The 27682-nt window shown below is 37.6% G+C and overlaps 1 protein-coding gene across 1 annotated transcript; it reads left to right on the plus strand.

Annotated features, from left to right (window-relative positions):
- Window positions 1-35: 35 nt before the first annotated feature.
- GOPC (golgi associated PDZ and coiled-coil motif containing) lies at window positions 36-27682 on the plus strand. Its single transcript, XM_035320133.1, has 8 exons — window positions 36-367; window positions 12989-13153; window positions 18709-18884; window positions 20720-20885; window positions 22252-22347; window positions 23142-23306; window positions 23893-24073; window positions 24565-27682. Exons 1-8 carry the CDS (start codon window positions 44-46, stop codon window positions 24681-24683), a joined length of 1392 nt encoding a protein of 463 aa, XP_035176024.1. The 5' UTR covers window positions 36-43; the 3' UTR covers window positions 24684-27682.

A 27682-nucleotide genomic window follows, 5' to 3' on the forward strand; every position in this document is an offset into this window, starting at 1 on the left:
GTGCGAGGCGAAGCGAGGCCGTGCGAGGCGCGGGGCCGGCGGGATGGCGGCGGCGGGCGGCGGCGGCTCCTGCGGGCCGGGCGGCGGGGCCTGCGGCGGTGGCGGAGGGGGAGCGGGCGGCGCGGCCTCGGTGCCGTCGCCTTCCCCTTCGGCGGGCGGCGGGGTGTCCATGTTCCGCTGGCTGGAGGTGCTGGAGAAGGAGTTCGACAAGGCCTTCGTGGACGTGGACCTGCTGCTGGGCGAGATCGACCCCGACCAGGCCGACATCACGTACGAGGGCCGGCAGAAGATGACCAGCCTCAGCTCGTGCTTCGCCCAGCTCTGCCACAAGGCGCAGACCGTGTCGCAGATCAACCACAAGCTGGAGGTGAGGGGCTGCGGGGCGCCCAGCCCGGGTGGGGTGGGCTGGGGTTGGCCTCCTGGCCCAGGGGCTCCTCAGGTCCTCCGGTTTGGGCTGCTGCGGTGTGGGCGTGAGGCTGTGCCTGCCAAAAATCAAGTTCTCTGATGTTGGAAGGAGCGGTGTGGAGCAACAGATGCCTCTGACTGGTCGTATGTTTGTGTCAAGTTCCTGGGGAGTTCGGTAAGCCTGCATGAAAGGGGACAAAGATATATTTTCAAGACGCCTAGAGTTTGGTCAGCACTTTAAAGGAGGACATTATGCCTGTTTACAGGTGAACAGAACAGAAAAATGGGTTTGGGTTAGACTTCGCAGGTCCTCCTGACCCCTCATGCTCCAAGGCAGATCAGATAGGTCTCTGCTGAACTTGGTCTCCTTAAATAATGGAGACTTCGTATTCTGTGAGAAGAATGATGACTATCAGTACTGCTGGGAAGTCTTCTTCGTGTCTAAACCAGCATTTCAGTAAAGCTGGGAAGGAAGAAGCATTCGCAGGATCCGATGTGGTTGGTGCTGGTGTTGCTCAAGAGGCTCCGGGTCCTGTGACTTATGTAAGAACCAGAGTGCTCTGGAAGGAGATTCTGGGGAATTTTATAGCTTTTTTGTAACAACTGCAACCTGAGGCTTCTTAGGTTTGGTTGCCGTTTGTCATGTCCTTAACAGCTGTGGATGTTAGCTGCTGTCTTGTCTTCTAACATTTTACAGGGCTGTGTTGATATGTCTTCTCCGAGTTACACTTCCTCTGGGCTAAAAATCCCCAATTTTTTTCATTAATTCCTGTAGGCTGTGCTTTTTATACTTTCAGTAGTTTGTTCTTTGAAATATATGGGAGCGAAGGGAAAAATTTCTTAGGAACCACAACAAGCCACAAATGTCAGCTCTTCCAGTCCTTTGTATTCTAGTTTTACAATAAAGGGATTGAAGAGTCTTCAGATAGTGACTTGCTCTGCTGAAGGTTTGCCTTGCAGTAGGAAGTGAAGTAAATGGGCTTTTGTTTTAATCTGATCTCTTCCTGGTATGAGGACCTTCTTATGCAAACTATCCATAGAGTTTAGCTGAGAATTGGTTTATTTTTCAGTAGAATAAAGGTGCCATTAAATAAGCAGTTTTGTTCACTGCAGTCTTTATTTCACCAGAGTACTTATTGTAGTGATGTTTACAGCATTCTTTATGTTGCTGTGTTGTCATAGATGCTTTAGCATTCAGTTTGCATGCATACTGTCAAGCTGTACAGTGCACTTCATTGTACCAGCACAGTAAAATAAGATCTAAGAGTTGATAGTGGACAATCAGTGTTTATTGCATACTGCACAGAGAAGGTGGGCATTGCATACAGACTTGTAAAACAGATGAGTTTTCAGGTTATTTTAAGAGAATGAGTTGGTACTTGGTGTAAATATTTCTCTGAAACATTGTTTCAAGTGTTGGTATTTTGAAAGGAAATGATAAAACTCAGATCCTGAAAGATATTTTGGTATCTAATTTCAATCATCAGGGGACTGGGCATCGAAACAACAATTGTCTGTGCTTTGATCTTGAACAAGTTGAAGAGCAAGGGAGCACAGTTTAAATAGCACGATTATTGTATATGGCTAAGTGCGAGAACTAAATATTTGATAAAAAATGATACTGAGAATCCAGAGGGGGTGACTAAAAAACCTTTTACCTTGTGGATTATTTTTGTTCCTGATACTAATATTAGGCTTCATACCTGTAAAGCAATTTTTATTTCAAATAGGCCTTTAGAAGGTTATAGTATCGTCTTGAAGGTTGTAAATTTTAGGATCTCATAATTATTAGAGTCATAAATTCGAAATGGAAACTGCCATTTCAAAGTGCTCTCTTGAGAACGAGTGTTTTCACAGGCACAGACGTCCGGTCAGAAACCTCAGTGTCCAAAATGAAGGACAGGGTTACCTATTTAGAAAGAAGTTGCTAACATGAATACTGAAGTTCAGGATGTGATCCGTAGCTTTACCTTTAATGGTATAAGTTACTGTATTTCATGATTTCTAAAACTGCATTTTTTTCTTGATAGCTGATAGTTGTAATTTTGTAGTGCTTCTGTGTTTTTATATGAAGCTTTCATCACATAACTGTCACTGGTCACAGCTTATGTCGGTACAGATACTTGCCAAGCCAATGAGTTAAAACTGTCTTCGGAAACATGCCTTTGTTTGGATGAAAATAATACTTTGATATGTCAGTGACTGGTAAGAGCTAAGACCTTACTCCTGCAGCTACATTTGCATGCTGTCACCTTACTTGAATGAGTGATACTATTTTCTAAAGCAAAACTAAGTTAATAAAAATTATCAATATTATTCTATTGATTGTGAGTGCTGTTTCCATAAGCAGGATTGTCTGGTCTTGCTATGGTTTTACAGACAAGAAAATACAAATGCGGTTTCAGAACTTGCTTTATCAACTTAATCAGCTAAATATGCGTTCTCTGATTGGCACAACTGCTTTTAAGAGATGCAGGATAGTTTGGTGCGAAAATGTTCTGGCATGATTGGTACGTATGCCTACTGCTAGATAGAGGAGGTCAGGTAAAATACTGTGTGAGGGATGTTTCAGGACGGGGAAAGAAGGCTTCCAGGCAGCCTGTAGTTTCCAGAGAGGGAGTTATACACAGTCGGTTGAGAGGTAGGTTATTTTTGTGAGGAACCTGACGGCATGCAGATGCACTGCAGATGTATGCAGGTAAGTTTACTTGGGCTTCAGAGTGATGAAAGGTGATAATCATACTGCTGTGCTAATAACATTTATGGTCCTAAATTAAACTAAACTAAATGGAAGGAGGGTTTGTTTTCTTAGTTTTTCTTGCTGGTCCCAGTGGGGCAGAGTTGAATTAAGTAACTTACGAAGAGGAAAACAGCGTTGGGTGATGGAAGCCACCGTCTTTTCGTGAGACCAGCTTGACGTCCCCTGCGTGGCGTACAGCGTGCTAAACAAACGAAGGAGTGTATCTTGATGAAGAACAGTAAGGACCTCAGGCTGTTAGAACAAAAGGAGGTGACAGCCATTTTGAAAGAGATTTTTGTTGTGCTCTGTCTCCCAGAGCTATAATCAGCAGATGCAGGCTGGCAGGCAGCATGAGGTTTCAGTAGATTTTTAATTGAGGGGAAGTTCATGGGAATTGTTTCTCGTGTTTGACTGTTGTTTGAGCTGAAAGAAATACAGTGCTGACTGCTGTTTAAACGTTCCTTTCAGAAAATAAAAGTTCTGTAGATGTAAAAGTAGTAGGTTAAGAGGCCACTGCAAATGGAGCTTGACGTTGGTACTTTGGCTGCCAATCTGATTCTGTAATTTTAAATGAACGAGCTAGAATGGAATGTCTGCTTGAGCACACCCTGCGTCTTGGCACTTGGGTGAGCCCATGTACATGCTAGGCTTTGGGAAAACAGTTAAGAATATGTTTAGGTGATTTGCATGCTTAGTTTTATGTCCTTGATGAACTTGGAATCGGGTTTTGTTCATTAGGAGGACTTTTTAAACACGGTAGGACCATGTACCTTCTTTTGAGGTCCTTTAATCCTTATCCCTGTTTTGTCTTGTAATAAGAAATGTCTCTGTGTGAAATGCCAAGATGTTTCTTGGCCCCATGACAGATGTGCCTATAAAACTGGGAACACACTTACAATACTTCAGTGAGAAAATAAAATAATTTTTTCAAACATTCTAAAAATTCCCAGTATTTTACTGAATTGCTATTTTATTTATAACACTTTTACCTTTGAATTTTTTTCTCTTTTGGAATTTAAATCTGTTGTTTCTAGATGGAATGTGGTCTGTTGTGAATGAGACTTGATATAGCTCATTTTATATTCTAGAATTTGACTGATTTTCAGATGTTCAGCTAGTGGAAATGCAGTATTTACATAATTTTTTCAGCAGGTTTATATTATAAATTGTCATAGTTCTGATACATGTGTTTTTTTTGTTGTTGTTTTTTTCCTCATAATAATTACACCTTTCTAAAGGAATGACCTGCACTTACTTTGTATTTTCCTGTATCAGGAGCCCTGGCATTCTAGAAGTTTAAGTACCTTACCTTAGTTTCAGTCAGTGTGTGGTAAAGTGCAACTGTACTTTCATCTTTTCTCATTTATTTGGAGCTGCCAGAGTAAGCAATAGGGAACTAGTGCTTTAGTTCAGAATTCTTAGTTTTATTTACTGAGTTATGCTGCATAGCTAGTCTGACTTCCAAAATTATGGCAGTCACAAAGCTACCAATATGACTTCTAAAAACAGATCTACGTGTTCTTCGTAAGCAATTAGAGGCATGGGTAGCCTGAAAAAAGTGTCTTTGTGAGGCAGTCAGGAATTTGATGCTGGCAGCAAAGCGTACTGGCAGTGATTATGTAAAAGCACTGCTCTGTGCTCCTGCAAGCAGGTACAGTCAGAATGGTTCAGTCAAATACGCTTGAAAACAGTGGCAAGAAACAGAACCTAAAGCCAAGGAAAACCAAAATAACAGTAGGAAGTAATAGTACGGTGCTGCCATACCAGCTATGTTAATGATAGCAGTGAAAAAGAGCAGTGATTGGCATATAAACCTTAGCTGATGTATCAATCTGCATAAAAATGGAAAGCAAATTTTAAGATGTTTTACATGTGTTACGGTGTTATCAGTTGTTTAGTTGCTGGGACAAAAAGTGTGCAAGTAATTACAAATCCAGAAGGGTCTTCAGCAAAGAAGATAAAAATTAATATCCATGTTGTTTTGCATCCTTCTGATTTGTTGACCAGTGTTCAGAATGATTTGTCAGGACCACAGTGGGATCTGAGAAATGGAGCAGTGTGTTTGTAGGTGTCTCTGACAGGTTGCTTTCTGTATGGGATCTATTAAAGATGGATAAAATAACCTATTACTAATTTCTGCATTCAGTTTTTCACTGCATTTTTGCCAACACTAGCTGTAAGTTTACACTCAAGGGAGAACTTATTTCTTTTTTTCCATGTATTTTTGGCTGTAGTCTTTATTTAGGGAGTTCATAGTTAAAAAAAAATGTTGTTAGCATTGTTATTAGGCATATGATAGAGAACTTTTTGTACGTTTTTTAGTTAAAGCTTTAAATTTAAGTCACATGCCCTTTTTGGGGGGGTCACAAAAATAATGCACTAAACATTTAATTTCATTACAGAATCTGTAAATACAGGCTATTAAAGTAATTTGAAACAGGCTGCTTATTTTCATTGACAGGTGGTAAGCTGGTTTTGTTGAAGTTGGGGTTATTGAGTCAACAAGGGTTATCCCTCTAAAGTGTCTCTTTTATTCAGAAACTCGTATTTTGTGCAGTGCTGGCACTTTGGCTTTGCAAGGAACACAGTGAGAGCAGTAAGGCTCTGATCTGTTTCATGGTTCCTGTTTCAAACAAGCCCTATAAACGTGATAGGGTTGTGTGAAACGTTGCAGCGAGTGGGGCTTAGTACGAAGGAAGAACCAAACAGCCAAGCCTGGGGCCGGGGCAGAGCAGGCTTGTCTTTCAGGGAGCTGTAGGCTAAGCGGATTTCAGTGCTGAAGTGACACTGGTGGAATAAAGGAGAAATGGTTTCTTCCCAGCAATTAGAGGAACATAATACTGAAAGAGCGTCAAACACGTCACATCTAGGGCCTGCTGCCAAAGTCAGGGGTCCCCAGGAAAAGTGATTAGTGTGTTGGCTGCGCGTTTCGTGAACGTCCGCCACAGGCTCTTTTGCTGTTGAACCACCAGCACTTGCGTGTCTGGTGTCTGTGAGTATGTTGAGGCCTCCGGCTGTAGGAGCTACAGCTGTCATGTCTTGGAAATTTGATTTCTATCCTGCAGTTGTGTAATGTTACGGGAACACTTAGCAATAATGGTTTCATTGTTTGTAAAACATAGGTTTTTTTAACTTACTTTTGCCTTAAAGCAACACTTCTGTCTTTAAAAAAAAAAAAAAAAAAAAAAAGCATTACATCTTGATATTTCTATCACTTTTTTGTGCGTATACTGAGGCAGAAGATGAAGAGGAGTTACAGTGTTGGCTTCATGGTCCTAGATCCTTCTGCTTTTAAGTCAGAAGGCTCCTGGTCAGGAACGAATGTTTAAATAGATAAACAGATGTTGGTAAACTTTCTGGAGTCTAGTATAAATTACATGAGGATGTGCTGCTGAAAAAAATAAAAGCTTCTCATACTTATATTTCTATTGATTTGGACTTGATCCCACAGCAAGATTAATCAACAGGGACCTCTCTTGTAATCTTAGCTATTGTAAAAGGTGCACCCATAGGTGTTTGGTTAGTAACAGAATCAATGAAACTAGTGAAATCTCCCTTTCCGCTGACTTTCTCAGAAAGCTTTTTTTTTTTTTTTTTTCCGTATTACAAACAGCAAGCACACTCCTAAGTCACTAAGACCTTCCGATTGAGGCACCCCTGGTTCTCTCCCGTGATCTGTGAGTTTCCACACTGCACTATCATTTGCCTACGTATGATTTTGGTTTGGTTTGTTGTCTAGACGAGAGGCAGCAGCATGGTTTACCAGCTCAGAAGTGCACGGATGCTGCTTTGCCACCTGGCTGTGAGTTCTCTTCTGTGGGTGGATTAAAGAAATGAGATAAGGTCCTGCTTCTCCCTCAGAGAGGGCACTGATCAGTTACTCTTTCTTGCTGTTCTGGATAAGATCGACATGTAGTAGGAACTTCAATCATAACACACCTGTACCCCGCTGATGACTTTGTTCTGAACCTCAAAAATGGATTCAGCTCAAATGAGCAGAGCAGGAGGGTGGAGTAGGGAGAATTACCCATATAGATAAAATGGCTTCAAGACAGAAAAGAGATGTTACCAGTTCTTATGTTTGTTTATTGCTAGTCTGCTTGGTTTTGACACTTCTTGAAGTCTTAGCTGCTGGAATTCGGTGCTACTATGATGGAAAAAAATCTTCCTTTAAAAAAGAAAGTTATCAGGCATTTATGATTTTAGAAGAAGCTTGGTATAGGAATGAAAGGAAAATGAAAAAAAAGTCTTTAAAGAGTATTTGTTACCTTAAAGGCATTCAGTGAGTGCTCAGCTTGTGACTTCTGGTCACTTGGAGGTTAGTAATATGATGGAAGTTCTTCTATGTAAGTAGCGTTCCTTTGCCAAAAATCTGTTGTTTTTTTTTTTCTAATGTGACTATTGTGCCTAGTCATTTTTGAAATACTTAAAGGATTCTTAACACAAACAAGAAATTGAGGTAGTGAAAAGTGTATTATTACAAGCCTCCAAAAGCACTTGTTACACTTCGATATAGGGAGAATTCAGGCCTTTCTCTCATTTTTATTGATTGTGGTAAATAATGCCATTGCCTGGCCCTAATCATACTTAGGCCTGTAAGAATGCTTTCCAATTCAGCTCGGCTCTGCTATGAGTTCTCACATGTGGGCAATGGATAGTCTTCGATATTTCTCCATGTCTATTAATTCAAATACAGCTCTCATTCATTCTGCAGAAATTATTGGGATGATAGCTTAGAAAATGAAAGAGCTTTTCCCAAAGCTAAGAAGCAGCTAAGCTGCTGGTTTTTCTGACAACGCCAGCCAGCTCTGCTTGCCACCTACCCTAACATGTAAGTAAATTTTGTAATTCTGTGCGCGCTCCCTCTGATGGGAGGGAGCCCATCTAGGAGCCCATGATATTGTCATCTTCTAGTTCTTCATTCAAGCACCAATGATTACGAAAAACTTGTGGTTTTAGCGTGCCATCTGCCTGCTTCCTGTTGTGCAGTTCTATACACAAATGTCTCTGTACTTCTCTTTCATGTTGAATTTATTCATCGTTTCCTTCTTAAATTTACTTTGTTAGTTGTCTGGGGCAAGGCTCACGTTTTTAGTATGTGTAACGCTTACCATAGGCTCTTTGAGGATGGCTATGAGATTTTATAGAAATAAAAAGATGAATTTTGGTTAATTATTCTAACACTTTTCTGTGAAAAATGTACAAGTAGATGAATAAGTTCTTTTTCTGTTCTGACCAACATATGAAAAAATTACAAGATATGATATAAAGAAATCAGAAGAGCTCTGTGATGGTTGTTGTAAGATTCTTAAGTTCCCTCCCTCCAAATGAAAACCATGAGTTAAGACTTTACGAACTCTGTGATTGTAAATGTAGTCAATCCCAGGATTTAAACTGAAATTATTATATCGAGAGTTTAATTTACATATTTAGCATAAGACCATTTATATCAAACGCAGCTTTTGATAACTCATAACTGCTTAAACAAGAAATATGACCTGTTGATTAAAAAAAGAAGGTCATTATGTCTGCACTGTTTTGTTGGGAGGTTTTTTTTTCCTTGTAATAGTTTTTTTTAATGCTCTGTGGAATAAGTGAATTTGTTGCTTAATGCCATGGTTTATTTTCTTTTATCTCCTATGTGGGGGGAAAATAGTAATTTATAAGTTCCTGAGTTATTTCAATTTAAATTTGGTCATGATTCTCGTAGGTGTAAGATCCCTGAAGTACAAAACACATGGTAAATGGCAAAATATGCCCCAGAATTAATTATTTAGTTAGCACTTTTAAACTATTCTTCTGTTATCATCTGTGTTTTAGATTGCTTGGAAGATAAATATTCTGTTTGAATGTTTGATTAATTTGACCAAGATCTGTAATTCACTTGAATTGCAGGGGTTTTTTTTAAGAGTTTAAAGGGAGATTGATGATAGACCAATGTGATGATAATCTGAAGCAATCGCTCTTTCTGAAAGAGTGTGTGCTTTCTGGTATTTCAGGTGGGAACAGAAAAACAACAAAAAAATGCTTTTGGGTTTACCATTCTTCTCCCCATCCCAGTCTTCAAGGTTTGCTTGTTTTATTTGCAGCAGTGAGGAGGAAAATGTTAGAAACCAAGGAGTAATTCCGGTATAACTGGCTATGTGAGTGAGTAGGATGGCTGCAGTGGGAAGGGTAAAAAGTAGAAAGCCATGACGATTAACGCTGTGATTAAACGAGTAATTGCTGTGATTAAATCATACTTCCAGGAGCCACAGCCCAGTCCTACTGTACATTGCTTAGGGTTTGGACTCACAAGTGAGTTAGAGGAGAAAAACTAAAGTGTTGCCTTGCTTTTGATAAAACCCTGTGTAATAACTGCGAATCTGCATGGTAGTATGCTGTATTAAATAAAGAGGATTTTGTGCCTTGGTGAAGAGGATAGATGACCATGTATTTTCTGCCATGAATATGAGTAGTTATTGTAATTTTAGAAACTTTGACTGTAAATTGATTCCTCCTCTATTTGCACACTCCTTCAGTGTAGCTGGGACTCAGAAGGGCATCTTCTACCTTTGCATGGCGTGTGGTATCGGTGTTATAAAACTAACATTTTTGTTGTTTGTCTGTGGCCTTGACTGTGTGTATTTACTCTACTGGATTAGTAGCAGATGACTCAAATGTCTCTTCCAGTTCAGGTGGGAATGATGCATAGCATTTCATTCCTAATACTACAAATGTAGTTTTTGAAGGTACGTAATTTTTGGAAGATTAAATCAAAGACTCTTAAGTTTTTGAGCTTTTGAATTAAATTGTATGTGATTCCTGCTTCTGTCTTGGGAGCTTCTTGCAATAAGAGTATACTGAAATATTTTAGAAGCTCTAAATAACATAATTTTTGTGTCTTCAAGTTAATTTGTTGAGCATTACAGGGTCACTGCATTTGTTACTGTTAGGGGCATGTGCTTTGTACGGTCACTTGCAAGACTGATGATAGATCATCTTTTATGTGTATTTTTTAGTGGAAAAAATGCTTTCTGTATTTGATTAGATACTCACATTTAGAGTATTTTATATTGCTTACTTTGTGAAAATCCTTTGGTTTGAAGTTGTGTAATGTTAACTTCAGAATAAAAGTCATGTTAGTTCCCCTGTGTCAATCTATAAATAAAACCATAAAACAATAAAAGCAGTTATTCTGTTAATAATGCAGATAGAAAATGAGCAGCATGGTGGTGGTTTTTTTAGAATTTACCGTGTACTGCAGTGATGGTCCTTAATTATTATAGAGTAGGGATTTTATAAAAATTTGATGTAGCTACAGCTCGTAATGCTATTTTGGGTGTGTAAACTATAACCATATTTTAATTTGTACCACCGGCTTCACAAGCCACATAAAGTCAATATTTGACGGTTTGAAGGAATTGCTGTTTGCTTAGAGCCCCCTCCCCTATTTCTTCTCCTGGCTGAATCACCAAGTTAGTGTTCAAGGACGAAATGAAGTCGAGCATCCTGCCCTCCCCGCAAGCTCTGCCCTGACGGTTCCCCAACAGAAGTTTCTGTTCCCTGTCTGTCGCTTGGTGCCTTCTCCTCAGCTCTCCCAGCCGTGAAGCTGAGGGGTACCCATGGGCGGCCGCCTGTTACCGCTGCCCCCAGCTGGCTTTCGACAGCTTCGAGGGCAGCCGTGGGTGACCTGCTCCATGCACAGCACGCTTACAGGTACATGCACAGAGAGATGGGTGGTGTCTCTCCTCCGACAGCCTTGTTGGAGAGAGCATCCAAGAAGTTGCTGATGCAAGGATTGGTACAGCTGCGTCTGCAGCATTAATTTATCCTGGTTTTGCTGACAGAGATTGCAACACAATCGTTATGGGGGCTGGCATCACCCAGCTGTGTGGAGCCCTGGCTCCCGGCAGCGAGCGGTGCTCTTGGAGCAAGTGAATATTTCACTCGATGGGTCTTGTTTGTGCTCCTCGTTTTGTCTCCTGCCTCTGCCCCCTCTCCAGTTTTACTGGGTGCCTTCCAGAAGAGAACGTAGAGCTGCTGATTTTCTGGTGGGCTTTCCACGTGATTCTTTTGTAACTTAATTGAGGGAACAGGGAATTTAAAAACAGTGCTGGTAGGAGTCATATGAAGGCCCCTCATCGTGTGTCGTACAGGAAATATCTTAGAGTATTAGAAACAGATTTCTCTGATTATGTTAAGTTGATCTGGAGAATTAGATGAACTGGCCAAGCTGAGAAAGGCAGAATTTCTGTGAAATAATGTGAAGATTTATGATCCTTCATGGAAGTAGAACACAGGATTCAAAACCAGCTTATTATATTCCCCTTTGGGTGTGACTAGTACCTGCATCTGTTCCTGGAATAGGTTTATGACCTTCTATATAATGTTTGAATAGATTATTTCAGTGATATGCACTTGTACTATTTCTCATTTTGCTTTTTATTAAAACAGCAAGGTATGATTTTAAATTCTAGGTCTCATACAGAGTACTGCGTGGTTTGTTGTTGTTGTTTGTTTGTTTTTTTTAATGGCGAGTTTAACAGTCTCTTTGTGATCTCTTTGGAGGATCATCCATGTTGTAAAACTGGTAGCCATCGCTCTTGCACTTTTGTAATTTGCACAGAGATGCAAACGTGCTGCTTTTCTAGGTCTCTGCTTTGTCCATTATATACTAGGTGAGGCTGGACAAAATTAGACTGTAATTTGTCTGCTCCACTACTTTCTGCTTATCCAGACATTCTGAATTAGAACACAGGAGCTTGTTTGTGTGGGAGGGTAAAATGTAATGAAAGTTATGTTAGCTGTTAGTATCCACCTGAAAGGAGTGTCTTAAAAGATACAGTAATATCATTATGCTCTATATAATAATAAAAAGTAATATTGCTATAAATCATATGAAATCATGACTGAGTCAAACTGTGCCTCCCTTATTAAGGTCTTAGTTATCTGCTGTATAATCACCTCTTATACCACTGACATCCTTTTGCTACTTGAGTTCAGGTGTACGCTGCATTTGCCTGGGGGCAGATAATCCACAGCAGAGAGCCTTGAGGCATGCCTGCTTACTGGGGATAATGATAAGGTTCTGTAATTAACCCATTTCTCTAAAGTAATGTGGCCTTAAAGTATTTCAGATATTACTTCACTTTTAAAATGCTACTTGAACTTCAGGATAGCAAGTAGCCTGGTAAAAATGTAAACTCGTTCTTTTATTCCAGATGCAAATACTACATGTAAACTGTATTGAAAATGTTTCAAATCTTTTTTTTTTTTTTGAGTTAATAGGTATTTGTGATTTTCGGTGATTTAGGGGCGTGATAATTCATGGTTCCTGGTTTGCCTACCTAATTGACGGTTTCAGCTCAGTTGTGGATAATAGACCAATTGTAAATTGGGTTGTTTGATTTCTGCACTGCATTAATAATTGCCATTTTACTTTGATCATTTTTTCCCAGTAAGATTTAGTCATATGAAAATGTAAACTGTGTTTACATTGCTGTGGTTGTAAATCCTGTTGTGGCTTGAATGCCATTGCCCTGTGTCAGGGTGGACATCAGGATCAGATGCCATTCATTGCCTGTATGAGGAAAAACCCAGCCACTGTTACTGTCGGGAGTACGGTGGTTTGATGCTTGGTCTGTGGATGAATGAACGTGGTGGCAATTGAGGAGGAGAAAAGCCTGCAGGTGATATAGTGCTTAAATACGGCTAGAGAGGAACTTGTGACAGCATGAACTCTTATCTGTGTTACAGCATTTGGCTGTAAAATGTGCCAGCAAACTACGTATTTATGTATCACAGTTCTGATGACCCCATTTAATCATTGTTCTAATTACTATGATGGATTATATCTTCCAGGCACAATTAGTGGATCTGAAGTCTGAGCTGACGGAAACACAGGCAGAGAAAGCAGTATTGGAAAAGGAAGTCCATGATCAGCTTCTGCAGCTCCATGCTGTTCAACTTCAGCTACACGCCAAAACTGGTCAGAATGTTGATTCTGGGGCTATTAAGGCAAAACTGGTGAGTTTTTGAATGGAGGATTATATCCTCTTCCTTCTCCTGGCTGAAGTTCTTTCTTGAAAGTTATGAATAAGCTGATTGCAAATTTTCATGTTAAAAATGTTGGAGAGAGTTTACTTTTTCTTTTTTAAATAAAACATGATTGGTAGGTTGCTAGGAACCATTAAAAATGTAAATAACATCAGAATAATGAATAAGAAGTTGTTTTACATACCCCTTTTCTAAGGGGTTTGTTAAAATAATATATATATATATATTGATAGATTATAATGCTTTTATATAGGCAGAATTTGCAAAGACAGATAGCTTCCAATGTAAAACTACAACCACCTCTAAATGTGTCTTAAAAAAAGCCTAAAGAGGGATTTGTCTTCTGTTCTTGTTGTAGGTATATTCTGCTAAGAGAAAGAATAGGGTTGTTTTGCTCTCCACCATTGCTACATTCAGCAGACTTATTGCGAAAGGACTCAGTAGACCAGTGATAATCTTGTGAAATATGTTTCTGAGAAACTTAGACCTTTTAAAAATGCACCAGAAGATAACCGTAACTAATTATGCAATTAGTTGACATTGATTGATATCCGGAGTATAGTATGCCTACTAGCTGCAGCACAGATTCAAGCTCTAATATAGAGACTTTTTAAATTAAAAAGTGAAGTAATGCTGTATAGATTGTGGTTTCCAACTCTTGCCATAATTCAAAATCTAGTTGTTCTTAAAATTGCTTTGTAGGTTGGTTCCAAATATCTAGTCCCAACAGCTGTGGAATGTTAGTCTCCTCTGCTATATTTGCTCTGTTAATTAATGTATAATAAAACACAGTAAAAGACTGTCAGGCTTAAAAGCTATCTATGTGCATCACTAAATAACAGGGCTAACCCAAATTCTTTCTGTTTCAGATCTAAAATCTGTATCTGAATTACAGTTACGTTCTTAGGTCTACATACTTTCATTCATGCTCAGTATAAAGAGTAATGATTTCTGGGTTGTCTGATCATTTATTCTGTATTGAAATATACCTTAAGTATGAGCTGTTATTAATTGAACCTGAAAATAAGAATTAGTTAAATACAACCCACATATTGTAAGTGTTGGCCTTCAGGTTTACATGAAGCCAAATTTTTAGCCAGCCCAAATTCTGAATAATTTTGGTCCCTAAATTCCATAAATGAGACTTGGTTTTCAGAGTGACGTAATGATACTTCAGACATTTTTGTCTCCCCTTAATTTGTTACAAGCAATTTCTAAAGATATTAGATAAAGATATTAAATTTCCATAAAAGTGACATCCGTTTCAGACAACTAAGTACATTTTTCTTATATTGCTTCAGATTTTATCCACGTTGAAGTTGAATTTATTAACATCATAAGCTATTATTCTCTTTAATTTCATATAGTTACTCCTTTTTTTATAAACATCAGGTGTAATCTTTTAAGTTTGTTTTACTTTGCCTTTAGCCATTTTATAGTTTCAATGGAGAGAAACTTGCCTTTAAACTGTTGTAGATACGGAAAGTTACAAAGCTCTGGCAGCTTGAACAAGCAAAATTGAACTTGCTTTAATGATAATAAAATGGGAAGTCTGAGTTTTAGGTAAATAAAAACTGTCACGCCGACCTTCTGGCAGTCAGAAGCCTCTAGGCCAAAGAGGGACTATGTCAACAGAATAAACGATGGGGAAGTAAAGTTCTGGAGAAGTTAACTACCTGCTTTCCTTGTTACGAAACATTCTTTTGTATGTAAATTCTTAGCATAAATGTGTATTCTACAAACTGTAAAATTGTACCTGACAATGAACAAAGACATTTTCAAATGTTCCAGATTGCTAGATAATTGATTGCATCAAGTGGTTTAGTTTGAATCCCTTTTTAGGTGTGGGGTATTTGCTTAGTCCAGGCACAATAACTCTTTCTTTGTAAGAGAATGAATTTCCCTATTTTTTTTAGGAAATATTTTTTGTCTTCAGTAGTTCATATATCTTTATGTGGTTGTTTTTTATGTCTTTTAATAAAATGAATAGTCTGCTAATGAATTTCTTTAGGAACAAGTCATTTATGTTACTGCATTTTCTTAAAGTTCTTGTTACCTATTTCTCTAATTATGGAACTCTTTTCTTCTGTCTTAAGTCTGTCCTTTCTGTGGATGAAATGGTAAGTATGCTGATTGCCCTTTTTTGCCATTGTTGTGTTTAAGTGCTTTTGTTTTGTGTAACATTTTATATTATTGGCCTCAGAAACTGGCAAAACAGATCTGTCTTGTTTCTTCTTCCTGTCAGCTGGCAAGATGCTGTGTAAAGAACTTTCTTTGTGTATTTTTTTGTATTATTTTCTTAGCTTAAGTGCTCACTTTCCTGTATCTGTATGTATTTATTACTGTTACAGCTAATTTAGGATGATATCCTGAACTTGATATTCTGAAAGATTGTTTTGGCAACATCTCCAAACCATTTTATGGCATTACACAATTTCTAAACCATAATTACAGTCAATATCAAGCAATATATACTGTGAAATGTTTTATATATTTTATTTTTTAAAAATCCTGTCTATTTTTCCTTGTTGTCACTTTTCTCAGTTCTTTTTATGGGCATAATTTAATCTAATTTACTGACCCGTTTAACAGCCTAAGGCATATAAACTCAATAATACATAGATATGAAGAAAAAGTGATGCAAAGTTAACTTCTATCTTTCAATCTTTCCCAGTGATAGACCTGACAATTTTTGAACAGCTTCTCTACTTATATTACACTGTATACCTAGCTAACATTACTCGGTGTTTGTTCTTTGAAAAGCCACAGGTTAGCTGTGGTTAGCTGTAAGCCTTGATCTTCAACGTGGCAGTTGCTTTTTTTATTGCCAAATATACCAAAATACAGTTCTTTCTATTTTGCAGGACCTTTGCAAAACTATGAGCACTAGAAAGCATGAAATCTGATTTAAATTCCTCATTATTTTAAACCTATTTGGAGACTTTTATCACATCTTGTAGCAGTTGCTCAGAAGAGGACATGTCCTTTCAGTACATCTTCAGACATCTGTATTGCAAACCTCTTCATGTGGTGATCAGTTGGAGACATTCCAGAGGAGAGTGGCTTCTGGGTGTAATTTTCCTCCTAGGTCACAGAACAATAGTCACAGTAATGGAGAGAATAGGGAAGTTCTTGGGGACTACATTGTTCCTTATATTTTAGATATAATGTTTGAAATGCACAATAACAATCTATTATTTAGATATAATGTTTGAAGTGTTTGAAAAGTGATTCCACCTAGGAAAGTAACTTTTTTTTTTGTTTGAATTTGATTTAGATGGTGAATCAAATTTAGAGCTGTGATGAGTGTTTTTAAGCTGGCTAATTCATGATATCTAATGAAAATATAATAATGTGAATAATGTGCATTCATATGTGTGCCTCAAATTCTAGTCTTTTAATTTTTTATACTTGTCAAATAGAAGAAGTCCTAAAAGAGAGTACTTCCACAAGTAATGGGTCTGTTCAATTCTGAGCAGCTGGATGCAATCTTGGCAATATGTATATAACTAACACAAATTCTATAGGAACACTGTAGCTGTAGACAGACTTTCTAGCTACTATAAAACTAGTATGAAGTCTGAACTGTGACACCTCTTAGAGCTAAAGTATGTGTCAGAGGCAATGCAGTGTCTTTGCACTCTTGAATTCTTGTGATTGCCCTCTGGCTACTGGCAGTAGATGTGAGTTAAAATATCCCAAGGCTTACTACAGCAGAGAGACTTGGTATAATTTTAGAAACTCCTATTCTTCAAATGTAGATGAGCCAGAATTCTTGGCTTATGAGTGTATTCTGCAGTTCATTCTGCAGAATTTGTATTCTGCAGATTTGTTGAAAAATAACAGGAGTCATCTCACAAGACAACCCCAAACCCAAAAGACAGACCTGGTGTGGCTTTGTGTGGCAGGTTTTCTCATGTACGTATCGAGTCAAGCCTGATGTGAAAGTGGGTTGATACGAGAATTGCAGGAAGTGGAGAGGTAACAATACCAAGCAATCTTTGTGTCACCCCTCCTGAGCGGTGTGCTGGGCAATTCTTGGCCAATATATACGTATCTGTAATGCGGTCCATTCAACCTGATACAGGTACTTGACGGGTGAGACAGAGGAGTAGAGTCTGTCACATTGACAGTTGTCCTTGCAGGCATTTGTAGTTCTTTGCTAGATACCTATTGTGAAAATACTTTTCTTTGGTTTATATGTGACAACCTGCCTTCCTAATATCTCAAACGTGGTAATTCCAGCCATGCCCACGGTTTTGTTATTTTCACTTGGAATAGTGAATAAGGATATTCACTGTTTCATAACAGATTTGTCTTGCCAGTTCTGTAAAGTGTTGCTTGCCCTGTTGCTTTAGTTGCACCTTGTGATTTTTATGGTATAGTTGATGCAAGTACAAAAGTACAAACAGTGCTTTTTAGGTACTCTGAATACCTTCAAAAACTTGTTATGGTGAACTTTTTTGATGAACTGATTTATTCCTTATTCAGTTGGCAACCATAATTAAAAGGGAACAGTAACAGATCCTACATCTGTACAGTTTTCTTTTTTTTTTTTTTTTTTCCACCACATTGTAAAAGGGATATAAAAGATAGAAGTAATCAAATGAGCTCCTTGTGTAGTAGATTTTTTAGAATAGTAATCCGAGTTGAGCATATTAATTCCTTTTAGCTCCAGTGCTCCGGATTTTAGAGGAGACAATGACTGTCTGTTATCTGTACATTTGTGATGGAGCATTCTGGAAGTAATTTATTTTTCCATGATTCCTTTGTCATGTTTTTTTTTTTTTTTTTTTTAAAAAAAAAAGCAATGAGGAAGGATAGATTTCTTAACATGTTTTTTTGTTTGTTTTATTATTATTAAAGATGTTATTTTGCATTAGTATCTCTTCTAATTTCGTAGGGCATGCATCGGCATGTCTAGAATCTCTGGCTTTATTTATTTTATTTTTCTTTTTTGTGGTCTTGAGAGTCTAATTTGGAAATACCCCTGGCTGGGCGTTTCTTGGCTGTTTGCATGAAAATAATTGTCATTTTAAGGACTTACAGAACATTTGATCATATTGAAATAGTTAAAGAATATTATCAGCTTGAAATGTATAGTGGTTGTATATTTTTTGTATTAGTTTAAAAGTAATCTGTTCTTTCTCGTACAAATAAATCTCCTATTTGAAAACAGGAGAAAGCAAGGTGACATTCAGACTGTGTAACGTTTTGCTACCTATTTGTGAGAGGGAGAAGCAGTGTTGCGAATTTCAGTCCTTAGACTTTAAGCTAGTATATGCATTTTGTACAGGAGTTGTAAGCAGGATAAAAATCATATTGGGAGCACAAAGTTGAATACAAGGCCAACTCTCCCCAGAGGGGGGTAAGCAAACCAGTAGCTGCAGTGCCGGTCGCTTCTTTCATTTCTTTTCCTGCATGTCCTGTAGTCAGAATTATTTCACATTGGGTTACAGAAGCAGTAAGTTCTCTTTTCATTGCCAACTTTGATAAAAGCTTTTCAATTTCTTATTTATTTTAAGGAGAGAGAACTTGAAGCTAGCAAGAAAGAAAAAGTGAAAGAAGCTCAGCTGGAAGCTGAGGTGAAATTGCTGAGGAAGGAGAATGAAGCTCTTCGTCGACACATAGCTGTGCTTCAGGCTGAGGTTTATGGAGCAAGATTGGCAGCCAAGTACTTAGATAAGGAACTAGCTGGAAGGTATGTAAAATCAATCCATGTCCCTAGTATGGGGTTTTGTTGTTGTTACAAGGCACTTCTTTTAATACTGCAAAACATACAACTTCTGTGAGTCTTGATTTATGCCTAACGTTTCTAAACATTGTGGCAATATCAATGAACCTATATAGAAGGCACAGTTTTGGAAGGGTAGACATAAATGCTGTAGGTTTCTTGACCACCTATTATTGAATAGAAACTGGGCTTTTTCTTGTTCACTATTTTCTTCCCTGCAACCAGCATCTTCTATTAGCATTTGTTAACTTCTCTTTTCCTAGGCTTTGGACTGTCCATGTTGGTAAGTATCACCAATTCTGTTTTCTAAAGGATTATAGAGTAACCACAATGAAGCCAGTCAAAACTCTGGTTAGTCTTCAGAAGTTTTAAAGGATTTAGGCTCTCCCCTCCTACTAAATAATCTTGTTTCAAAGCCTTCATTACCACATTTTTAAGAATGAGTTATTCCTGGTTTATTTTATAAACCTTTGTCTCGTTAGCTTTTGAAATTGTTAGCGGGGAGATAAGTGCACAGAGATATGCTCTGGCAAGAAAAGAATGCGTGAATATCTAAAGTATACGTGTCTGTAATAAAGTATACAAGTCTGTAATAAAGTATACAAGTCTGTAATAAACAGTAACATACAGCTCTGACAGCTCAAGCATGCAGTGCAGGTACAGAAACATCAGTTACACTTGTTTAAATTTGTCAGTGTATTAATGCAATATTTCCATGACATAACTGTGATAATGAGCTATAAATAACTATAATAAACTTAACAGTATTTAATCATCATCAACGTTAGCAGCATAATGTTATAATTATGCTCAGACTCTTGAGCTCTCCAAGCCCACCAGGGTCTCTGTAAGGCTCCATGGAGCCCACACTTAGGGCATGGAGGTGCCCGAGTCATCCTCAGCTTATCCAGGCAAATTGTCCATGATAAGGCAGTTTTGATCTGACTGAATGTAACCAGTCACTTTGGCCCTGTTTTGCAGCTGTCTTAACCACATTCTTGCAGTATTCATCCAATTGCCCTCTAATTTGCTAGCTTTGTTTATGTAGCAATTAAGCAATAAATTACTTTTTGTCTTACGATAAGCACTATTAAATACTTTATGGTGGAGCTGGGCTTGTCATTTGGATCCTTACTTGTGGGTCTGAGACCCTTGCTGCCATTAGAGCTAGATTTAAATTTCCTCTTATAAAAATTACATTAAAATTACATTTATTCCACTTCATCAAAATGTGCCTCTATTATGATTTAATGAAAAACAAGATAGCCTTGTAAGGCTTCTGAAAACAGGGCTTGGTCCCTTTGGTCATGGGGTAAGCCCAGCCATTTACTTATATTATTTGCAGCTTTACGTTTATTTTGTCTCACACAGAAAGGTCAGACACAGAAATGGTCACTTTTGCAACCCCATTTGTTCTCTTCCTTTGCATCCTCATAGGCAGATCCAAAATTAAAAGTTAGTAGGAAAAGTCTCACATTTGGAGTTAATTCAACAAAAGGAAGGAACCAAAAATTGCTTACTTTTCAAAGCAGAGCCACACTTTTTTGTTTTTGAATTAAGTTTTCTGGATGCTGTGGGTGAAATGAATCTTCGTAAGTGCTTTAAATTTTAGGGAGAACTTGTATGTACACCTGCGTTTAACATACTCAGCGCTGTCACAATTCCATGCCGTTACTGCACTTGCACTAGTTGCTGAATGACTGTGTGCCACATGAAGGATGCCACATGAAGAATGAGTTGTGCAATGCACTGATTTTCAGTTGTAATATAGCTTGTTGTTTATTCTCTTTATTGTTACGTAGAGTTCAGCAGATTCAGTTACTGGGCCGAGATATGAAGGGCCCTGCTCATGACAAACTCTGGAATCAGCTCGAAGCCGAAATACACCTTCACCGTCACAAAACTGTTATTAGAGCTTGTCGAGGTCGGAATGATCTGAAACGACCAATGCAAGCACCACCAGGACATGTAAGTTGAAAGGCGAGTCTGTAATTTCTAGTGTCTGTGGAATAAAGATAGGAGTTTCTTCATTTTTCTGTTTGTTTTCACTTCAAAAACTGAATTATTTTAATTGTACCTTTAATATGTGTTTCTTTTATACCAGAATATGGTTTGAGTTGAAAGGAACCTTCAAAGTCCATCTAGTCCAAGACTTCTGCCTTCTCTTCTGCAGGCTAAACAACCTCAGCTTTCCTCATAGGAGAGGTGTTTCAACCCTCTGAACGTTTTTGTGGCCCTCCTTTAGACCTGCTCTGATAGACCCATGTTTTTTTTGCTCTGGGAAGCTCAGAGCTGGATATGTTAAAGGACAGTTCCATCCTAAATAGCATGTTTCCATAAATGACCGTGGAAGATAATAAAATTCTGTTGACTTATGCAGGAATATGCAGCCCTTTTGAAAATTATGCCGTGTGTATAGATGTGAATTTAACAGCATAATTTTTGTTAGGTAAGTTTCAATATAAGGGGCTAAATTACATGGGGAAACCGTGAAGAAGAAGAATGTTTTTAGGATTAGATTGAACTGAAATTCATCTTTTATTTCTGTTAAGGCCAGATAAATTGACACTCTAACTTTTTTTTTCCTCTGAAAGATACTTTTTAAAATAAAATTTTTAAAAGTCATATCACCGTGTGTGACTTTGGTGTAGACCTTGCCTTACCTAGCCTGCACATGAACTGTTATCCCCAGTGTTCAGTGCATAAAATGGAACACTCCGAGGAAAGGGCATTACTTTGGTCTGTTCTAAATACTTCAGTTGGTCAAATGGATCCTACTACTTATGTTCTTAATAACATGTAAAATATTGGTGGACAGATATGGATGTGTATGATTTTAAGGCTTTGAATAATAGCAACATTGGCTTAACAAAAGCAAAATAAACACTAGCCTCTTTTTTAGTTTTGAGTTGAACAGCTTGTGGAATGGTGTGTTTTTAATATAACAAAAATAAAGTTGAGTGAGCAACCTTTTCTTTGGGACTGTATTACCTATACCTTTTGATTAGCTTTAAATTACTGTTGTCATATAACGTTTCAGCAACGATCAGCATTCCTCTGTGTAGTCTATTTATATTTTTAATTTGGCAGATTTCCTTCTTTGAAGTTAAACTGTGTGTTGTGCATCACTCAGCACTGAAATAATTGTTCTTGTCAGGAATGCATAGTGAGAAACCTTTCCTGATTTCATAGGAAAAACTCTGTTTGTACTGCCTGCATGGAGCTAATCTAAAACTCTGCTGCCGATAGGCTGTCTTTCTACAATTAAACAAACAAACAGAATGCATCATGTTTATATTTACACTATGTATGTATTTTTTTTTTGTCAAACTAGGATCCAGATGCCTTAAAGAAGAGTCAAGGTGTTGGTCCAATCCGAAAAGTTTTGCTAGTTAAAGAAGACCATGAAGGACTAGGAATTTCAATCACAGTAAATGCTTGCATTTATTTTCTATGACACACAAGAAGCAATTTAAATTTGTATTTGTACTTTGTAAAATATTTGGAACAGTAAGGGGATTGTTAGAATATAACAACAACAACAAAAGAATAGGGCTGCATTATGTAAATTTGTAAGTATACTTATATGACTTAAAGAATACAACTCATTTTGATAGATTTTGCGATTGTCAACTGCTAGTTTATGTGAAACGTAAGGTTTCAATTCATGTTTAGGGTTTGGGCCCTGTAGTAGATTAGCCAGTAATGAATTTCTGGTGTCATAAGTCTGTAGAAAAGCAGAAACAGTCTGAGAACTGATTTACAAAGCTTAGCTGTTGTAATTATAGGATAATTTTGTGTTGTTTTTTCTTGTTTCATTGGTATTTCAAACCTAACAAAAGCTGTGTTAACTTCTTACACCAAACTTTGAAAATTCAGACTATTACAATTTTATTCTAAATACTGATTTTTTTTTCTTGCAAGTCAATGTGGTGTCTGCTTTTTAATGAGGTTTCGATGTTGTCTTGAGCTTGTCTGTGATCTAAAATACTTTTATTATTACTCACAACAGTCTCCTTTTAGTCTGAATATGTATTTGAAAATAGGCCATTCTTTTTGGGGGAGAAGAATTAAGAGAAGCATCTCATACCATCTTCTTAAGCATTCTTTTTGTCCACAGCATGTTTTTTAATGTTCTATAATAAAAGATGAAATAAGCACTGTTGGAATGCTGATTTTATGCTTACGTACGTTTCAGGTAATTAAAATCCACTTTTCCCATAGGGTGGGAAGGAGCATGGTGTTCCAATACTCATCTCTGAAATCCATCCTGGACAACCTGCTGATCGATGCGGAGGACTGCATGTTGGTGATGCCATTCTGGCAGTGAATGGAGTTAACCTAAGAGATGCCAAACATAAAGAAGCTGTAACTATTCTTTCCCAACAGGTCAGTTGGGACCTGTTATCTATAGGCACATTTATGTGCTTCCTTTGTTCTGCCTACTGATTTACCTTGGATTTTAATGTTTTCAGTGAAGCAAAGTATTATGCTAAGCTACAGTGATTCCTGAAGCACTGTCACCTTACACTGAATCCTCCCTCTTGTATCTTGCAATCTAGGAGAAAAAGGCTGGGTCAGTACTGATTCAGTTAAATCTCTAGTGATCCTTCAGTAAGGCTAACAGTTAGACAATGTTTCTCATGTGCTGTGTGGTCTAGAATCTTTTTGCTGCATGGCTTCCCGTTTTCAGGCAGTTAGTAGATTGAAATTTGTCAGAAACTTTGCTTCTAGTTCCTGTTTAAAAATTTACTGTTTAAATGCACTGGTACATAATGAAAAAATCAGGTAACTTTGGTAAATCTTAGCTGTAGAGCTGCACTTCTTTAATCATTAAAGCTTAATTCAGGTACATGCCCAAAACATTCAGCACAACCGTTCAGTAAAATCTACTTAAGTAACCCAGCTCATTTTTGTAAACCCGTTGTGCAGTGGTGTATTAGTAAGTAAATTTGTAATTTTGATTACATTCTAGAGAGGAGAGATTGAATTTGAAGTAGTGTATGTTGCTCCAGAAGTTGATTCGGATGATGAAAATGTAGAATATGAGGATGAGAGTGGACACCGCTATCGTTTATATCTTGAGGAACTGGAAGAAGGTGCAAATTCAAGTTCTAATAGGAAAGAAGTGATTGTGGATGTCAAACCCTCACAAGGTAAACTTTCTAAAAGGTGTTATGCAGTTTAACTCTGAAGTCTCACGATGCAAACCAATTTCTGGAAAACACTGTTTTTATATTGTAAAGTTAATCTTCTTTTAATTCAGTTGACCTACTAGTAGGTTGCCAGCTCTAGTAAGATTGGTCCCTTACTCATTGGACTGTTTTACTTAGATGGAATTTCTGCTGTTTTTTTTTCCTCCTGATCATCTTTTCCCAGTTATTCTTACCTTTTCCCAACTCTGCTTTAGGAATAGTTAATTCCCCATTAGCCATTATTCTGTTGGCGGCTCAAAGTATGTTTTTGTAGATTAGAGGCATGTAGAAACAGTTCCTGTTTTCCTATCATACTGTGTTTTACCAAAAGCTTATTATTAGCTCATATTTTTAGTAGGAACTTCCTAGTTTCTGAAATAATCTTACTAATCTGTTCTACCTAAGAACCTAAGGTTCTCTTCTTTAAATGTATTTTTTTTTTTAACTTGCAGTGTTTGATAAGAAACCAGGTATTGATGGACATGAAAATGGAGACCTGAGGAATTCAGTTGAAGCTCCGTTAGAAGACGCTGCACCCAAATTAAGCCGTTCTGCTGAGTCTTTATCTTAAAAAACAAACAGACCCACAACCGGACAGATCCCATCTTTGGGAACAACTGATAATCAATAGTGACTGTTCCAAGTTGCATATACAAGTGTAGGTTGTAAAAGGAAGATTAAAAGTCAAAGGGACCTGTATTACTGTTGCCTGGATAAATGGCAGTTACCTCAGGGCTTCATTGTGAGCAATTCTAAATGTGGAAAACTGTCTTTTGCGTGACACACAATAGTTACTTAACACATGGCATGTTAAATCAATTTCCTTTTAATAATAAGTACCAAAGCATGGGATTTCTAAAAATGATAACCTCAATACCTTCAACTTTTAATCTCATTGATGTCCCCGAGGAAGGAGAGTAAGATGTGGCCATCTTCATTTGAAGCTGTTTTAAAGGGAGAACAACGTTCAGCCTGTTGTGAAACAAGCTTTGACTCTAGAAGGTGAGGGGGGGGAATTGTACTGTTGCATACGTGAGTTTTCCACTTGGGATTTTTGAGCTGTAACTTTAAAAACAAACAAAATTGTTTTCTGAGAATAGCAAAAAATAGATTTTACTGGAGCAAAGACCATCAAAACCATAATTGGACAGTGGAGTACTTGTTAATCGTGATCCTTTAGCCCATGATAATTTTATGGGTGAGATTTTTGGCATTATTGTTTTAATTAATTCACTGTCCAATGAAACTTGCTCTAGAAGTATTTAGACAAAGTATTACAGGGATTTACAAGCTAAATTTGCTTAAAAAGCACTCACAGTTGTGTGCCCTTTGGATTTTTTTTCCCAAGCATCATCAATTTAGCATACAATCTTGAATGGATGTGGTTACTGCCCATGTGGAGTTGTCTGAGTTGGCCATTATTAGCTTGAATTTAGGAAATGCTCAATGTTTTTAATAAGTACTGGACATACTCATTTCACATTAAAATAATCTTTAAAGAAGTGAAAGTAAAGTGCACAGTGCTTTATAGGAGGTACTCACAATCATACAGTGTCTGGCCCTGTCTGTTAATTTTGGCAGTTGTATTAACCTGTAATTGTCTAATTGTTGAAACAAAACAATATTCCTTTTGTAAGAGCAGTGTATCTCAAAATAGCTTTTAATTGGTGTACATCTAAAGGTTTGTGGCATGGTTGCAGGTGGGAATGTCGAGCATGGCTTCTTGACCAGTTCCTTAGACCCTTGTATATCTGTAGATATACAAGAACTGAGCTTGGAGATCTTTCAGTGCAACACTCTCCATATGCAAACTTTTGCATTGTGAGCACATTTATTGTTTCAGCCTGCAAAGGCAGCTTTTCTGTTAACTGCTCTTCAGGCTGTTGAACTGTAATGTGGAAAGAGTTTGTACTTTGAGAGTGGAGCTTATGTGAAAAGGCATCTTTGCAAGTGCTAGTGTGTAGGATATACATATATAGGAAAAAAACCTCAAAGGCCTTTAGAGTAATATCAATTAATTTTACATTCAAAATTGTGATGTAGAACACAGTTACTTGTTTCTCCTAGGAGCACTATATATATGTTTATAGAAAAATCATAAAAATGTATATACTTTATTCAAAGATTTTGCTATTTATAAATCCCCTAACTTTGCTATTTACAGGACCGTTTTGTGTGCGTGTATGCATGAGTTCCATTCGCTCAGTGGAATTACATTATTTGGTTCATTTTTTGTAACAGTCCTTGTCATATGGCATATTGTTGAAGGCTTTTAGAATAGTCAAAGTTGTACAGTTTTCAGCACACAGAAACTAGTATTTAAAAATAAATCCCTGTAAAGAAGAAACAGGTCCCCAGACGTGTTTCGTTCTTTGAAGCTTCAGAAATTTTAGGACACATTGGCTACATATTACCAGGTAAATCCCCTGCCGTAACTTTTCATCCAGTTTTCTGTTTTTCCCCACAGTTAGTAGGTGCACCAAATAAGTGCATCCCACAGTAAGCAGAGTGAACTCTGAAACGGTGTGTGGCCTGGGACATTCTGTATCCTCTGTGGTAGAGAGGATAGTTCAAAGCCAAGTAGTGATCTTTGAAGATCATAGCTGTATGAAATTTTGATGTGGTTGTAGGAAACGAGGCTCGTCCAACTAGTCTGATAACTTAAAAAATAATTTGCCTGTACAGTTCCCATGTATCAGAGGGAAAGATTAAATTTTTAATTTATTGGTTCTCACTTCCTGGCATGCCTCATTTTCCATTTAGTCTTTTGATCTGTTTCAGCCTGAAGTGGGAGAATGTTTCTGGAGTTACTTTCCTGACATTCCTTGTCCACCTGTTTCTTATGATGCTGTGTGCTTTTCTTTATTGTCTGGAAGTTGCTGGATCCTTTTTCTGTTACCTTATCCATTTTTGACCTGTATATGAGATCAACAGAAGGAACAATTGTCGAGGAAAATGACTAGGAGTAGACAAATCAGGTAGCAGTAAATTATAATTGTATTTCCTTCCCTGCAGTTTCTGTAATCTTTGTTCAGGAAGCCCTGAATGGGAAGACTTTGCTCAGACACTACAGCATGGCTGTACTCCACACTTCCTACCAGCAGATTTAACATACTGATTTACTGTAGTCATACTGAGATGCGTCGAGATTAATATTTAAACTGAGAAAAGTTTTGCAGGTTGAGATTTCCAGATTCAATGGACAAATGTATATTTCCCCCCTTTGTCAGAAACTGGAAGACTGCTGATTCCCAGAGGTTGAATGAATTAGACTCGGAAGAATTTCCGAGGCAAGTCAGTATTCAGACTTCATTTTTATTTTTTAAAGTGTAAAACAGTTTACTGGTGTGTGTGTATATATATTTTTACTTCAAAAATAAAATAATATTCTAAAGAGAATGGTGCAATTTTTTAGTAGATAATTCCTTGCCTATTAAAAAAAACTTCATCGAGACAACTGTATTTTAAGCTAAAGGTAGACAGTGCTTGTTGGCGTCTGGGACCAATGTTAATTAAGAGCATGCAAGTTAAGGAAGGTGCTTAATGGCAATAAATTTAATTCTGATTGAA

This window comes from Oxyura jamaicensis, chromosome 3, assembly GCF_011077185.1.
Source record: "Oxyura jamaicensis isolate SHBP4307 breed ruddy duck chromosome 3, BPBGC_Ojam_1.0, whole genome shotgun sequence".
NCBI lineage: Eukaryota > Metazoa > Chordata > Aves > Anseriformes > Anatidae > Oxyura > Oxyura jamaicensis.

Excerpts from the sequence above, each read along its gene's own strand:
- GOPC (XM_035320133.1), top strand. The coding sequence starts at position 44 with ATGGCGGCGGCGGGCGGCGGCGGCTCCTGCGGGCCGGGCGGCGGGGCC. Across the intron at positions 22,348-23,141 it reads GACTAGGAATTTCAATCACA|GGTGGGAAGGAGCATGGTGT; the intron begins GTAAATGCTTGC and ends CTTTTCCCATAG. Across the intron at positions 24,074-24,564 it reads GGATGTCAAACCCTCACAAG|TGTTTGATAAGAAACCAGGT; the intron begins GTAAACTTTCTA and ends TTTAACTTGCAG.